General features: G+C 43.9%; 1 protein-coding gene across 4 annotated transcripts in view; it reads right to left on the bottom strand.

Moving 5' to 3' along the window:
* Positions 1-13,936, bottom strand: part of si:ch211-278a6.1 (SRC kinase signaling inhibitor 1) — a 46,398-nt gene that overhangs the window by 17,431 nt on the left and 15,031 nt on the right. For all 4 annotated transcript variants that reach the window (XM_035181479.2, XM_035181481.2, XM_035181483.2 and 1 more), the window contains exons 5-16: positions 13,870-13,881; positions 13,161-13,456; positions 10,690-11,519; positions 10,256-10,357; positions 9,729-9,856; positions 7,574-7,594; positions 6,735-6,895; positions 3,298-3,473; positions 2,272-2,402; positions 1,817-1,964; positions 697-1,003; positions 348-606 (exon numbers count right to left, since the gene is read on the bottom strand). In XM_035181479.2, coding sequence (XP_035037370.2) covers positions 348-606; positions 697-1,003; positions 1,817-1,964; positions 2,272-2,402; positions 3,298-3,473; positions 6,735-6,895; positions 7,574-7,594; positions 9,729-9,856; positions 10,256-10,357; positions 10,690-11,519; positions 13,161-13,456; positions 13,870-13,881 — 2,571 coding nt within the window. The remainder of the gene's footprint in view (positions 1-347; positions 607-696; positions 1,004-1,816; positions 1,965-2,271; positions 2,403-3,297; positions 3,474-6,734; positions 6,896-7,573; positions 7,595-9,728; positions 9,857-10,255; positions 10,358-10,689; positions 11,520-13,160; positions 13,457-13,869; positions 13,882-13,936) is intronic.

Below are 13,936 nucleotides of genomic sequence, written 5' to 3'. Positions count from 1 at the left end.
CACTCACATACGTTTAGATATCAGATATATGGCATTTAAAATCATGTATAACTTTTGTACTTCATTCTGAATGCAATGTGGAGGGAGTCAGTGCATTTATAAAAGTAACTAACTTGCTTAAAAATCATACTGAATCTCCAATATGTCATATCTATTTATATTTCGTTTCATGTTCTTGACAGGATTTGAGGACATGCACAGCTTGTAAAAATAAGATGAAACTAATTGGATTAGTTTAGACACACTTGTTTTTCTTAGCTTTTGAAAAGTTGACAAAATTTGAAGATGCAAGGTTTTATCTTCGCATGAGAATGTTGCCAAGTGAGGAACTGAACGGTGCGTCTTACCAGAGCCACGCCTGGATCCCTCCTTCCCAGAAAGCTTGTGCTGGGGTTTGCTGACGCGGTGCTCTGGGGTGGCCGTCCCACTCTGAGGGTTCTGGGAGGAAGTTGTGCTTGAGGAGGTTTTAATCTGCTTGGCGGCAAAGTCCAGATCTGGAATCGCCTTCATTAATTCAGCCTGGGTCTCCTCCAACAGCCGGTTGATGTCCTGAGCACTGTACTGGGTCAGACTGGCCCGCTTCTCTTCCCAATCCCGCTCTGCTGCCTGTGGGGTGGAGAGACGGATCTAAACACTTGATATGATTTGTAATGCTGATCATGTATGGCTGGGAAAAACATCAGAAGTCGCTCCTACCAGTCGGACCTCTACGGACAAAGCTTTGTCCGCAGCAGCGCGGCGCTCCAGCTCCTCCATGGCTCTGCCCTTGTGGGGAACAGGAGGATAACTGTCCTTGTGAGGGCCGGACGGGTTCCCGTGGCTTCGGCTGAAGCTGGAGTGGGGGCTCCAGTTGGACAGGCTGTTGCCTCCCCCCAGGTCATTCATGGTGAGGGATGGGCTAGTGGGAATGTCAAAGTCTGGAAACTTTCGCAGGTCGTCGTTGTGCTTCGATGAGGGACTGGAGAAGTCCTCCTGCTTCTTCCACACCCCCTCATTCGCTTGTCTGGCAAAACGCAGAGGAGGAATTCATTAATCCAGTCATGGATTATTCAAATTTTCAACAAATTTTTTGCTGAATGCCAAAAAAACACACGGAAACTAGGACCTACACCAACACTGGAAAATTGTCCAACTTGCTGTTTACCACAATGATGAAGGGAAAGAAAACCTAACTGAGTTAAGCTCTTTTTATCAATGAGGTGAATTGAACCAGAAGGTTTTGGTGCTTTAACACAAGACTGAGTAGGAAATAGAAACACGCAATGCTAAAGGGCACATTTTTTAAGTCCACACTCATCACAACATTAGAAAGCTTGAATTCATGTGACTGAAAAGAGCCTTTATCTTAATGTCCTTGATATCAGGTCTTTTTTTCTACACACATTATGATTTTACAGCATTTCTCAGTCTCTGGTCGTTTTAGAGCTTTGGCTGAGAAAGAACAAAAACTTAATAGTGGAAATCTCCGACCTGAATCAAACAACACCATCTAATCGATCTTCCTGCACCAAAATCTGTCTGTCCACCCTGTTTTATGAAAATCCACGATGTTTTGCTGACACACAAGTAAAGAGGTGAAAACGTTATCATGTAACTTTGGCCGCTAGGGGTCTCTGAGTCAAAACAAAACATAGGGCTCGACATTTTAATGAAAAATGTAAAAACTCTATGGACAGTTCAATATTCAACACACACACACACACACACACACACACACACACACACACACACACACACACACACACACACACACACACACACACCTCTCTTTAATAGGGATGTAAAGGTAAAACAGGTGCTGATGAAGTGTTCATACTTGCGCATGGTGGCGAGGGTGTCGGTTATACTCTTGCAGCGTTTTAACAGGGCGTCGAGTCTGTGCGGCTCCTCTTTCAGGAATTTGACGGCCTCCACTTCTACCCTGAGCACCACTCGCATCTTACTCTGCAGGCCCGGGAACTGATCTGCAAGAGGAAGCGTGTAAAAAGACAAATTCTCCTTGTCAAAGCCAATGAAAGCATTTTAATGTAGTCACTAGCCCAAAACCAGTTTGGGGGACTGTAAATGGCCAGGGAGTTCATTAAGACAATGAACAAACCGAGCAATCTGAGACTAAATGTTTGACAGACTGACAGTGGGTGACTGAATGATAATCAGGGCCTTGGTGACTAATTAGTGCATTATTCCAAACTGTCTGCCTGAGTAAAGGACTGGTGTTTTGTTTTGTTTTCTCCCTGAGCACAGAATGTAAAATGCGCCGACGTGACTCACTTTTCAGTTCTGTGAGCGTTTCTCCCAGTTTCCTCAGAAGGGTGGCCTTCTCCTCCAGCTCCTGCACTGTCACAAGCTTGTGGTTGACAGATGACTCCTTCTGGATCTCCTCCACCGACTTCTCCAGGTCGCTGGGATGGAACAGACAGAAGGCTGAACACCAGGGATGCCGCTGACACGCTTTATTACATTACTCATTATTCATCTCAGAATTTGGGTTTCGGACAAAACTTCTGCCAATAAACTGTCCCTCAATCATCTGGCAGCTAGATTAACAGCTGAACTGGAGGAGTACAGACTGGTGTTTGAAAAGTTTCATGCAACAACTGAGATAAAATGTGAAAAAAAACCAACTAATATTGAGTGTGTCTGCTCTGTTCGGACTTGAAGTGAAATAAATCTGCCTGGAGTTATGTGTGAAATCAAAGCTATATGTATAATTAACCAAAAATAAATTGGCCATTAGCCCGACTGAATAACCGACTCTGATTAGCAGGGATCATCCGACAGTTCAACCAATTAGTCTGTGATCAGAATGCAGCTCGGAGTGAGATTCAGGAACGATTTGAGACGCTCACGGTCAGATCCAGGAATCATTACTGTGGCGAGCATTTCCACATATGGGTCGGCGGCGCGTTATCTGATTATTAAATCTCAAGGTAGCTCTCTGCTCTGAGTTTGCAGTGACTTCAATTAGTTGCTGGACCAGCTCATATTTCAGATCTTAATAAGCATCTTGCTCTATGCCGGGCTTAATTACATTTCATCCTACCGTTGCATCACCCTGTAAGTCGTCTAATTATAAAACAGATATGAACTTTGTCATGTTTAAAGCAATTATTTAATACATGATAAAATCTCATCTGAAACCATATAACTGTCAGTTTATATATTAAGCACAGAACCTGAGATCCCTCTGTGGTTTTGCAGAACAATTGAAGACATATTTTCTTTTCGATACTACAATTTTGATTTAAAAGATAGATTTAATGAGATGTCTTCTCCTCGTTTGAGCCTGTTACTGACTGGAGCTGCTGAATGATGAGCTCCTCCTCGTTGAGGTACTTGAGTCTCTCCTCCTCCACCAGGAGGCGCTGTCTCTGTAGAGGATCCTCCTGTTTTCTTAAGGCGTCAGCAACGCGCACATTCAGCTCCGCTTCTGTCCGCTTCAGCAGAGTTTTCACCGAAGCCTGGTTCTCCACCTGCACACACACACATAAATTCAAACATTACAGGTAACTTTTATATTTCTTGCGTCAACAGGGGGCGTTATAGACTCCACTTCTATTACCTCCAACAAGGAGGTAATGTTTTCGTCTGCCTGAAGGGGTGGGGCATGCACCAAGGAAGATCAGTTAAAATGTTGGTGCAGATCCAGATCAGGGGGGGGGGACCCAGGATTTTCTATTTATAATGTATTTAACATTGCGAGATATGGAGATTCTAAAAACTTTTGTTGATTTCTCCGATGAATAATTCATGGATCTTGATGAAATAAAAATCAGGCTCATCTCGGGGAGTGATATTCATGAATGTGTGCAATCTGGTGCAGCTCCAAATAAAAATGTGGATCTAGTGAATTCAAATGTGGTTTCATGAGGGGACTAGTGGGCCTTGGCGGAGGTATGTGCCTCCACTGAGGGCCATTCTAGATTGGAAATGACTTGTATCAACGTTAGCCTCAGTGGCCTCAAGGAGAAAAGCTTGTTGCTGCCATCTCAGCATAACAACGGGACAAGAGGCTTTACAAAACACACCTCAGTGATTCACACCAACTGCACATTTTATTTTGCTTCAGCCTTGAGAGGGCAAACTGAGGCCTCACGCCATCGCTGCTTTTTTCAACTGCAGCCATCGCTCGGGACTTAACCTTCCCACTGATCGCCTTGTTCTTGCAGGCACTATAGCAAGTAGTTAACTCTGGGGTGTGTTTGTTACCGTGAACAGTGCGTATAGTATTTCCCTTAACAAAGAAAGCCGGGACGCCCTGAGGTGAATGAAGGATGTTCCGTGACAGCAGCACTGAGCATAACCCCAGCTCAGCGCTCTGTGTTATGAATGGAATACTCTACACGACTAGTGGATGTAATACAACTCCCAAAGATGAAAGCACCTGGTAAGCAAGAAAAATTAATAATTGATCCGCCTCATGTTCCAGGAAGTGAAGCAAGACAACAATATTGCTTACATTGAAAATTACCCTAGCATTACACTGCTGGTGGTGATGCGGATGCAGACGGCTAAAAGCGGGGGGTTATAATATGATATCGTACAAATTATTTATCTAAAAATATAGATAGAATTCAAAACTAAATCTGGATGGAATTAGTGTCCCTCTTTCAGGTGCCTGTTTCTCCTGACACCTTTCCTCTGTATAATTCAGTAGCTGCATGCAAAATTGAAGGTGCTGGCCATCGTCACAGTGCGTCTCCAGGTGCGGAGGTCACACTTGGGCAAACAGACAGGCGAACAGCAGAGAGTGCTCTGTGGGTACGGCAACACGTCGGCTCTCGCTGCCTAGCCAGTTCAAGAGGCCCCTGTGACTGCTGTCATGGAACAAAATAAAAGCACCGCACACCGATGATCAGTCACTGCTGCTGTGACTTTTTTTTCTCCTCCCCCACCTCCTGCGAGATGCACTGAATCCTCTCCTGTGCCTCTGAAAGCATTTAACTCCACATCTCTCCCCGACTCCTCCTCCGGTAACCATGGCACCGCTTGCATCACGGATAAATGGAATAAATAAGGACCTCATCGCCACTTTTTTTTTTTTGTAACCCTTCCTTGTGGCTTTTCATCTGATTCCACATCCTTCGTGACATTCTGTATTTCTGTAGAATGCTACACGATGCAAACCAAGCTTTTATCTTTGTATTTCATTATTAATCCTCCCAAGGTTCAATGCCCTCAATGTGTCAGGCAGTGCAGAGATGTCAACCTGCAGGTGTTATTTAGTGTAGGTGCCGTATTGATGTAAAGATCAAAAGCTGCTGTTCCTGCATGTATGTGTGCGCGTTGCAACACTGGACAGTGTGTACCTGTGGAAAATAAGAAATATCGTAGACTAATTTAGCTTTGGATCAATCTGTGGACAAAATGCATGATCTTCTGTAGTGAGTTAGGAGGGACCCGGAAAAGACACATTCTTATGTTGTGTTCATACAGATTCCAAACTCTAAGGCTAATGCAATCCTGATTCACAGAAAATGTATGAAATCATCTGAACACAGAAATGGTGTCTGAATAATCCACTGTACAAGCTGTAAACACTTTTCACAGGTAGCAGCCCTTTGGTAAAAAAGTAACTGATGACAACTGCTCACAAGTCTGTGGATTGTTAAGCAAAGTGAGGACAATGTTTGTAGTAAGATATGTTGCTCTTGCTTTAAGTCATTACGTTCACCAAGGAGATTATCAGCGTTTGCTTGTACTTAGTTGCAGGATTACGCTACTGAACTAACTGCTGAACTGATGTCCATGAAACTTAGTGGAGGGATGTGGTATGCGTCAGGGAAGAAGCCATTTAAATTTGGGTGCGGATCCAGAACGGGGCAGATCCAGCTCCCCCCCCCCACTTTCTTTAAAGTCCTGAGATTCTTCAACATTTCCCCTGATTTCTCGGAGAATAATTCATGGATCTTGATGAAAAAAAAAATCTGGCACGTTTAGGGGACTACCATTTATGATTGGTGCAGATCCAAATGAAAATCCAGATCTAATGAATTTAAATGTGCTTTCATAAGGGGACTGCTGAGCCTTGGCAGAGGGAAGCGCTCTACTGAGTGCCATTTAAGTTTTATATTTTTTTTATTTTTATATATAGAGATTTTCTCTGCTTTGAGCACCACAGATGAAATTCTAATTGCTTATATTTGATTGGGGTGGAGGCAGGAAAGCAGATTATCAGCCTTATGCGCCGAGACACTGACACTAGTCCCCAGTCAAGAATAAACATATGGAAAGACAGCATACAGGATGAATGAACATGTTACTACGCTTTTACATTAACATGCATGATAATCATCCTTTACTGGTTATATCTGTTATGTTCTGCAGCTCATATTATGATATTTGCTTTGAATTGAGCTCTGCCTTTTTGACTGTGTGAGCATAAAGGGTGAATAATGGCTTAGTACATTTAATCTATACTCGAGTCGCTGTCCAGGCCAGAATTCAAATACACACTAAATAATAAAAGCAATCCTAGCATGACCTCCGTGTTCAAAAATCTGCGTTTATAAAAGCCAACCTTTGATTTTAAAACTATATTAAAAGAGGTTTAACTATTTGCATGGCAGGGGAAAGGAGATTAATTATGAACTGGACGAATATGTCCAAGTATCTGCATGGCTAGACAATGGTAATGGTGAATAATTAAATGATTTGTTTTAAAATGGGATTGCACACTCTAAAAGAAACATCATTTAAATGTTGTCGTTTTTTTTACAGCGGGCGGTATGTACCTGTGTCTTGCGCAGCTGGCCGAGCTGTTTGCGCAGGTCGCTGGCGTTTTGCTGCAGGCCGTGCAGGTGGAGCTGCATCTGCAAGCGGCCGACGCTGTTCACCTGGGTTGAGATAGAGGGTGGTGGCGGCATCAGAGCTAGCGGTGCCGATGGTGTATGAGCTGCAAATCACAGAGTAGGACATGGTGGGTCACCGGGAGGTCGTCGGGGAAACAAATTGGTTAGTTTGCAGGGCTGCGCTCCGGGGAAATTTGCAATCAGCCCGCTTGACACACAGTGCAAACAATAACACACACACACATACAGCGTACACGCCCAAAGAAATGTACAGAAACAGGAAATTTGGGCGCACACACACTTCAAGCAAATATAGTGGGAGTGTGTGAAAGCAACGAAAGCACCATACTCACAAAACTTGAATAGCTCACCAGGAAAAACATGAGCTCATGCTATTAGTAACCTATATACAAGTGCAATTCATCTATTCAATAGTGACACACAGGGGGATAACCATGCTCTTATCAAGGCTTTGTGAGTATGGCCTTTGACTCCCCAGCTATTCTCACACACACACACTCTCACACACCCACATTAATACAGAAGTGCTCGCCCTGAGACAAAAACAACCCTCAAAGGAAAAACCAAGTAGGAGTTCAAACAGTCGAGACAGAGACAGAACGAGGGAGGGTCCGCGCTCCGTGAAAACCAACCGGGAGGAGAACGTGAGGAAAGACACCGCCAGCTACCCAGAAACACCACACACCCATACACAGGGCAGAGAGATGTCTGATAGGAGAAATCAAAAAAAAAGGGTGATAAGAGAAGGAGATGGCAACTACCTTTCTTCTTCAGCCGTCCAGCTGGAATATAGAGAGAACGAGCCAGTTATCGAGAAATTAATGAGAGAGTGAGAAAGAGGGAGAGACAAAAAAGGGAAGAGGAAAGTCTTAAAAGTTCATATTTATAGAACGGTGATCCTGGAGAGCGTTTTTTATTGACTACAGCAGAGAAAATTACTCTGATGATGGCTTAAGCCTTTTTGGCATTGGATCAATTTTGAAGAAAAGCTTTAAAAAGAACTGTTTCCTTGCACAGGCAGTGTGAAGGTCTGGCCACAGCGAAGGTTTGTTAGCGCCAGACATGCAGTAGGCAAATCTGAACACAGGGTAGAAGAGAGGAAGACAGAAACAGGGACGTAGGGAATGATAAAGCAATGACATTAGGGGTTGAAAAATAATTCTGTCTGTATTTTAAATATGCTACCCAGAAAGATGTTTGTTTTGTAAGTGAAATAACGGTTTGATATCTTGAAAAGAAACACGTTTTATAAGAATTAAATCCGAGTCACGAGAGTCAAAAGTGAAACCTTTCAACTCCTTTAACGCGATCCGTCTTATATCCACGCCAAGGAGGTGAAGTTAACACTCCTCTGCTTTGTTTGTTTAACACCTTTAACAGTGTCTTGACTGAGCTTTGCCAACATTTCCCTCATGAATTTTGTATTTGTGCTGAGTAAAAGTTCTTCTCCACACTGGGCAAATAAAAAATGACATTAACACTAATGTCTTCATATTAGACCTAGTGGGATAATGCTCACAAGCCTTTTCTAGGCAAGGGAAAGATTTGCAATGGCCTGTATCTTTAGAAAAATTCAATAAAGGGGATTCAACCAGCGGTCACTTGGTAGTTATCTGCATCATTTAGAACGAACCTCCTCAACTTGAACAGAGAAAAGACAAAGTGAAACAGAAGCAGAAAAAGAGAATAAGAGATGAATGAAGATGTTCAATTCTTTGGTCGGCGTTTAAGGACGATTTCACACCTGAGCTGTTCGGTTCAATTGGTTTGAGCTGGTGGGAGAGCTGTCAATCAAACGGCGGTGTGTCTGGCTGGGCCTCTCTGCACTTTGGCTCTTTATTAAATCCATTCAAAAGAACCTGATCCTACTGGAGCTGCAACTATTAAGTCACTCGACAGGGAATTAATCAGCTTCCATTTACTTTTAATCACATTTTAGGCCCTGCATGGTTTGGCACCCCCCTTATATCTCAGAGCTGCTCTACCTTGATGACCAAACATGCTGCCTGAGATCCTCGGGCAAATCTCTGTTATCTGTCCCTAAGTCTCGGCTAAAAACCAAAGGTGACTGTACATTTTCTGTTAGAATTGATTCTGATATTTTTACTTGGTTGTATTTATTTTCTGGTGGTTATGATGATTCATTCCACAATGTCAACGTGTTATTTTATCTATATTCGAAATCGGACCTGTTGTTTTAATTCACTCTTTAGTCATTTTTTTCTCCAATGTCTTTCATTGTTGCTGTTCTATGTACAGCACGTTGTAAATTTGTTTTAAAAAACTACTACTACTTACTTTGATCAAGTTAATGAGCAAATCATCAGCAGATGATTCAATGATAAAATGTTGGTTCATTTCAGTCCTAGATCCCCCACCCCATTCCCATTGTACTACAGCAGAATAGACGTCACCTATTCATCTCGTCTCAACCCATTTGACATTATAATCTAGTAACACTAATAATGCTTATCTAATTTCTTTGTTAGCTTTAAGGGACAATGGACAACCTTAATATACACATAAGCATTATTAATGTGCTGCGTGACTTGCTGTCACTCACCAGAATCTGATTTCCCTACATGCAGTCTAAACTGACCAATCAGTGAGTTACCTGTCAGTCTGTATTACATTCTAATTACAGCTATTAGTTAAAAGTCAGTGTGAACCTGAACTGGAAAGAATTAAAAAATAAAACAATTATTTCCCCCCCCCTCACTTCCACTGTGACACCGCTCTCGAGTTTTATTCAGTCTTAAATGCAGGAGATCACTGTTACTGCCTCTTTCTATTCATTGTCCTTTGTACATATCTGTTCATTGTTAGTAGGAAAAAGAAATAGTTCAGTGAAGGGATTGACAGGACAGTGTTAGTAACGGCATGGTGCACGGGTCTCGATCACGCTGCTGTACTCACTTCCAGTGGCGGAGCCGTCGCTGTTGGTTTCGGTCTTCTCGCTGGAAGAAAAAGGTAATGGCCGTGAGAACTCCGTCCCTTGGTCCGGAGGGCAGCCCGCCATCATGCAGAGACGCAGCAGGCCGCATCTGAGGATCAACGGCCACAGGGCAAGGCAATTACAGTGCTAACGCTAACAGCACGACTACTGGATGCTATCAGACTGATCACATTAACAAGTGTTCTTGTTAACGAGCCCCTATTGTGTTCATGTGGGCCATGATACCGGTGTTCAGTTTAAATAAAGGAACTCACCTGTCTCACATATATCAATAGATAAATCAATAGTGCCCGTGCACTGCAGTTAGTTTAGTGCTCTGAACTTGTTGTGCTCATACAAAGTAATGTACCACTTCACTGCTATGGAACTGATAATGGCTCGGATAATAGCGAGCTGCTGTTCCTGTCAATAATGCTGCCTATGTGTCCGAGCCGACGGCGTGTCTGTGAGTTTTAGAGGGTCAATGGGCTGTAATGGAGAGTCTTACGTGCTGTCACTGTCTGGTGCTCTGGTCAGCACACTCTGGACCAGGCCGGTCAGGCTGGCTATCTGCTTCTCCATGGCCTCCATGCGCTCCAGACGATGATCCCTACGAGAGAAAAAGCGACAACTGTATGACAACGTAATGCATAAATGAAGAGGTAACTGAAAAACTTGGATTAGATGACAAAAAAAACTATCATCTTTGTGGTTTCATCTCCTTGTCATTTGGAAATATCACATTTTTCCAACACATCTCTGCCCATTTAAAACTTAAGAGCATAGACTGAACACCAATATAATATGTGAAATAATCAGTATCATTTTAGATTTTAGAGGACAGTATTGTGTAGGACTCCATAACTCAGAGGAGGATTTTCAAAACCCTCCTTAAACAGTACAACATACCTCATGAAACTCACCACACAGACTAAAACTGACCTGCTAATGTCTGCGTCTTGTCCAGACAACGAGGAACCGAAACCAGGCGTGGCCCTGCCACCCTCTCCAGGCCCGGCTGTCAGGCACAGAGGCTCTGAGCTGGAGCTGGGCCTCGACTTTGGGCTCTCCACAAACACGGAGGAAGAGGTTGAGTCCTTGCGAAACGACTGCCTGACAGGTGAGGCTCTGCTGGGCGAGCCGGAGTACGATTCCCTTTCCCTTAGCTGCATGTCAGGGATTTTCTGTGGCGATGAGGGCGGCATGCGAAAGCCCATCCCCAGAGTGGCTGAGGAGTATGTGTCGGAGTAGAGCGAACCACCAGGTTTGTAGAGGGAGTCATCCAGATCTCCCTGAAGAGCTGCAGCTGAGTAGGTGCTGAGGGACCGCACAGAGCCACGGCGGTACAGGCCACTGGAAACAGGGAAGCTAAAGGGGTCTCCGATGGCTGCTAAAGACTGAGTGGAAGCGATGCTGAGGCGGCCTTCGTGCACCAAGCTGTAGGGATCTGCGTAGAGCCCCTCATTCTTCATTAGCGCCATGTTTTTCGCAGAAACCTCTTCATCAGGCTTGACGTCACGGCGCTCCAGGATGGCGCTGGGCGAAGGAGACAGGCCTGCATTGGCACCGTGGCCGGCTGGGGGATGGTGGGGGTGTCGAGCCTGTTCGTGCTGGGAATGGGACCCGGTGAAGGACGGAGGGCGGCCGCCGCCGCCGCTGTAGGAGAGGCGTGAGCGGGATGGAGAGCCAGAAGACGCTGAGGCCGAAGAGGAGGGGAGGGTGTTGATGCGGCGGGTTGGGGAGGAGTCGCGAGAGGAGTACACCATCTCCCTCTGAAATGAACAAGCAGGCCTGAGAGTTACCATGGAGATTTGCACATGAGTGTTCACCATGTGTCAGTTTGGCTCGAGCATGACTTTGATCTGACTGACACCGGACAGACTGTCAAAATCTACAGATGCCAACGGAAGAAGAAACATTTTTCAAGAGACCAATTATTTATGCGACGGCAAAATTAAGTCCATAAAATGTTTAGACTTTTAAAATAAAAGAAAACTGTCTGGGCGAAAATAGAAAGACTTTTCAAAGATCAATACATCCTTTTATATTTTCAGCAGATTGATGACTTGCTTCTCGCTCAGGCAAATATACTTAGGTCTACCACTTTCCATTTTGTTTTATATGTCTCTATCTGCCTGTCTTTGCACAGCAACATAACATCATTAAATATGTCCTGATGCTTTTCTCAACCCGCCTGGCTTTTTCCTGCTGTGGATTTTACGCCTGCTGTGGTTTTTTATCATATCTGCTGCTTTTAAAATGCAAATACTCTGCTTTCCCCTCGTCACGTTACTACTTTTGTTGCTTAACTCATGCCTGTTCTTTCTTCCTTTCATATGGTTCTCAGCATTCCAGCTAACCTTGACACGCTGTGTGTAACACAGGAAATATTGAAGCGTGACAAAAGAATTTGTGCACGTGTGCCCATGGATAAATTCATAAACATATATTCAAAGCTATAGGAGATGGCCTGATTTGCACTGTGCGGGCACAACTTAAACAAGCTAGAGAACAGATAAAAACACAGCTTGAAACCGTGACTTGCTGCACAAGACAATACGAGACACACAACAAGCTCAAAGAGTAGATTAATGGCAAGATGCTTGTTAAGATGGAGCCTGCGTTTAGTCTCCAACAGTTGTAAAGAAGAGACAGATTGTGCATCACACACTTAATGTGAAAGATGATAACTCATGATTCTCGGTTTTACCCATAAAAGAGTCAAAAACATGCCTGTATGATTTCCTGATAGCTCATTTTGAGGCTTAATCAATGAGTAGATGACAGTTTAAGAGTGTCTGTCAGCTGTGCCTTTATACACAAGCACAAAAATGCATGTGAGCGTGCACAGACACACTAAACATACACACACCCACACACAATATACAGACGCGTAATTGTTGTTTTCACTGCCTTTTTGCATCGTTAATAGCAGTTGTGTTCTCAGTATTGTGTGAACAGTACAGATGGAAAGCAGGGTTTTGTATGAACTAAAAAATAAAATTAAAAAAAAGATTTCCCTCCGGCTTCCTTGATCTTCACTGGAGCAGAAATAGCTTTGGATGTTAAAATATGCTCAGTTCACAGAGGAACATTGTTCACTGGCATGTGCACAGCAACAGATGGGCTACTTAAAGATAAGAAAATACATTTCCAGGAGGAATACCGGTTAAATTACGAACCCATATACACAGAAACAGCCTGTCAAAGTTACCACTGGAACACAAAAAAAAAACACTATTACCTTTCCAAAGAAGTGCACTGCTCATTTTTATTGTTGAGGCAGAATATTACCATTACTGGAGTTCTCACTGACAAGTTGTTAGCCATGAAGAGATGCAGGAGATTAGATTGTATTTTTTCTCTTCAACAACCCAGCACTTTTGCCCCCCCCCCAACTCCCTCCTCCTCACCCTCAGATCTCCATTCGCCAGGTGCGCCGCAGCGGGGTAGGAGGCGTAGATGGGCTCTTTGCGGTAAATCTTGATGATGCTGCGGTCCTGGATGTCACGCACGTCCTCAAGCTCGTAGAAGACGTTGCGCGCCTCGTCCTTGATCAGGATGGCCGTGTTGGGGGACTTCAGCATGCCCGCGGTCAGCTTCTGGGGGAACATGTGGACGATGAGGGCGTGCAGCGTGTCCAGGCTGCTCAGCTCGTGGGTGATGTGCACGCGGCGCGTCTCGTCCCCATACTGCAGGAACAGCACGCCTGAGTGAGAGTGACAGAGAAGAGACGACGAGTCAGACAGTGATGTCTTTTCCTATATATCTAGAAAAGCAATTCTGTCAGAGCACGTGTTGAGATTCTGCAAGTTACATTGTGATCCAAAATGTTCTGCCTCTTGGTATATGAGCTCAAGACAATGATTTTTATCATCAGATGAATGTTCGCTGACACCGTAAACATCAGTTCCCTTTTTTCTGAATGAGGAAACTTGAAATTGAAAAATACGGTACAAGGATTCACAGTTCGAGGCAGGTTGAATTTTTAGTTCTACTTTTTGAAATAAAACGTTCTAATAATCAAATAGAGACAACGACCCCTAAACAGCCATACTTCATTGAAAATGTTTCTGCAACCCTTGGTTTTATAGGAAAAGACGAGTCTGACGCCTGACTAACCTGAAAATTCATCTTCATACACCGTGGGACAAACAAAAAGAACAAACAAAGCAAAAGAAAAGACCAG

Source organism: Hippoglossus stenolepis, chromosome 16, assembly GCF_022539355.2.
Source record: "Hippoglossus stenolepis isolate QCI-W04-F060 chromosome 16, HSTE1.2, whole genome shotgun sequence".
NCBI classification, from domain to species: domain Eukaryota; kingdom Metazoa; phylum Chordata; class Actinopteri; order Pleuronectiformes; family Pleuronectidae; genus Hippoglossus; species Hippoglossus stenolepis.
This window is presented reverse-complemented; position numbering and strand designations above follow the sequence as displayed.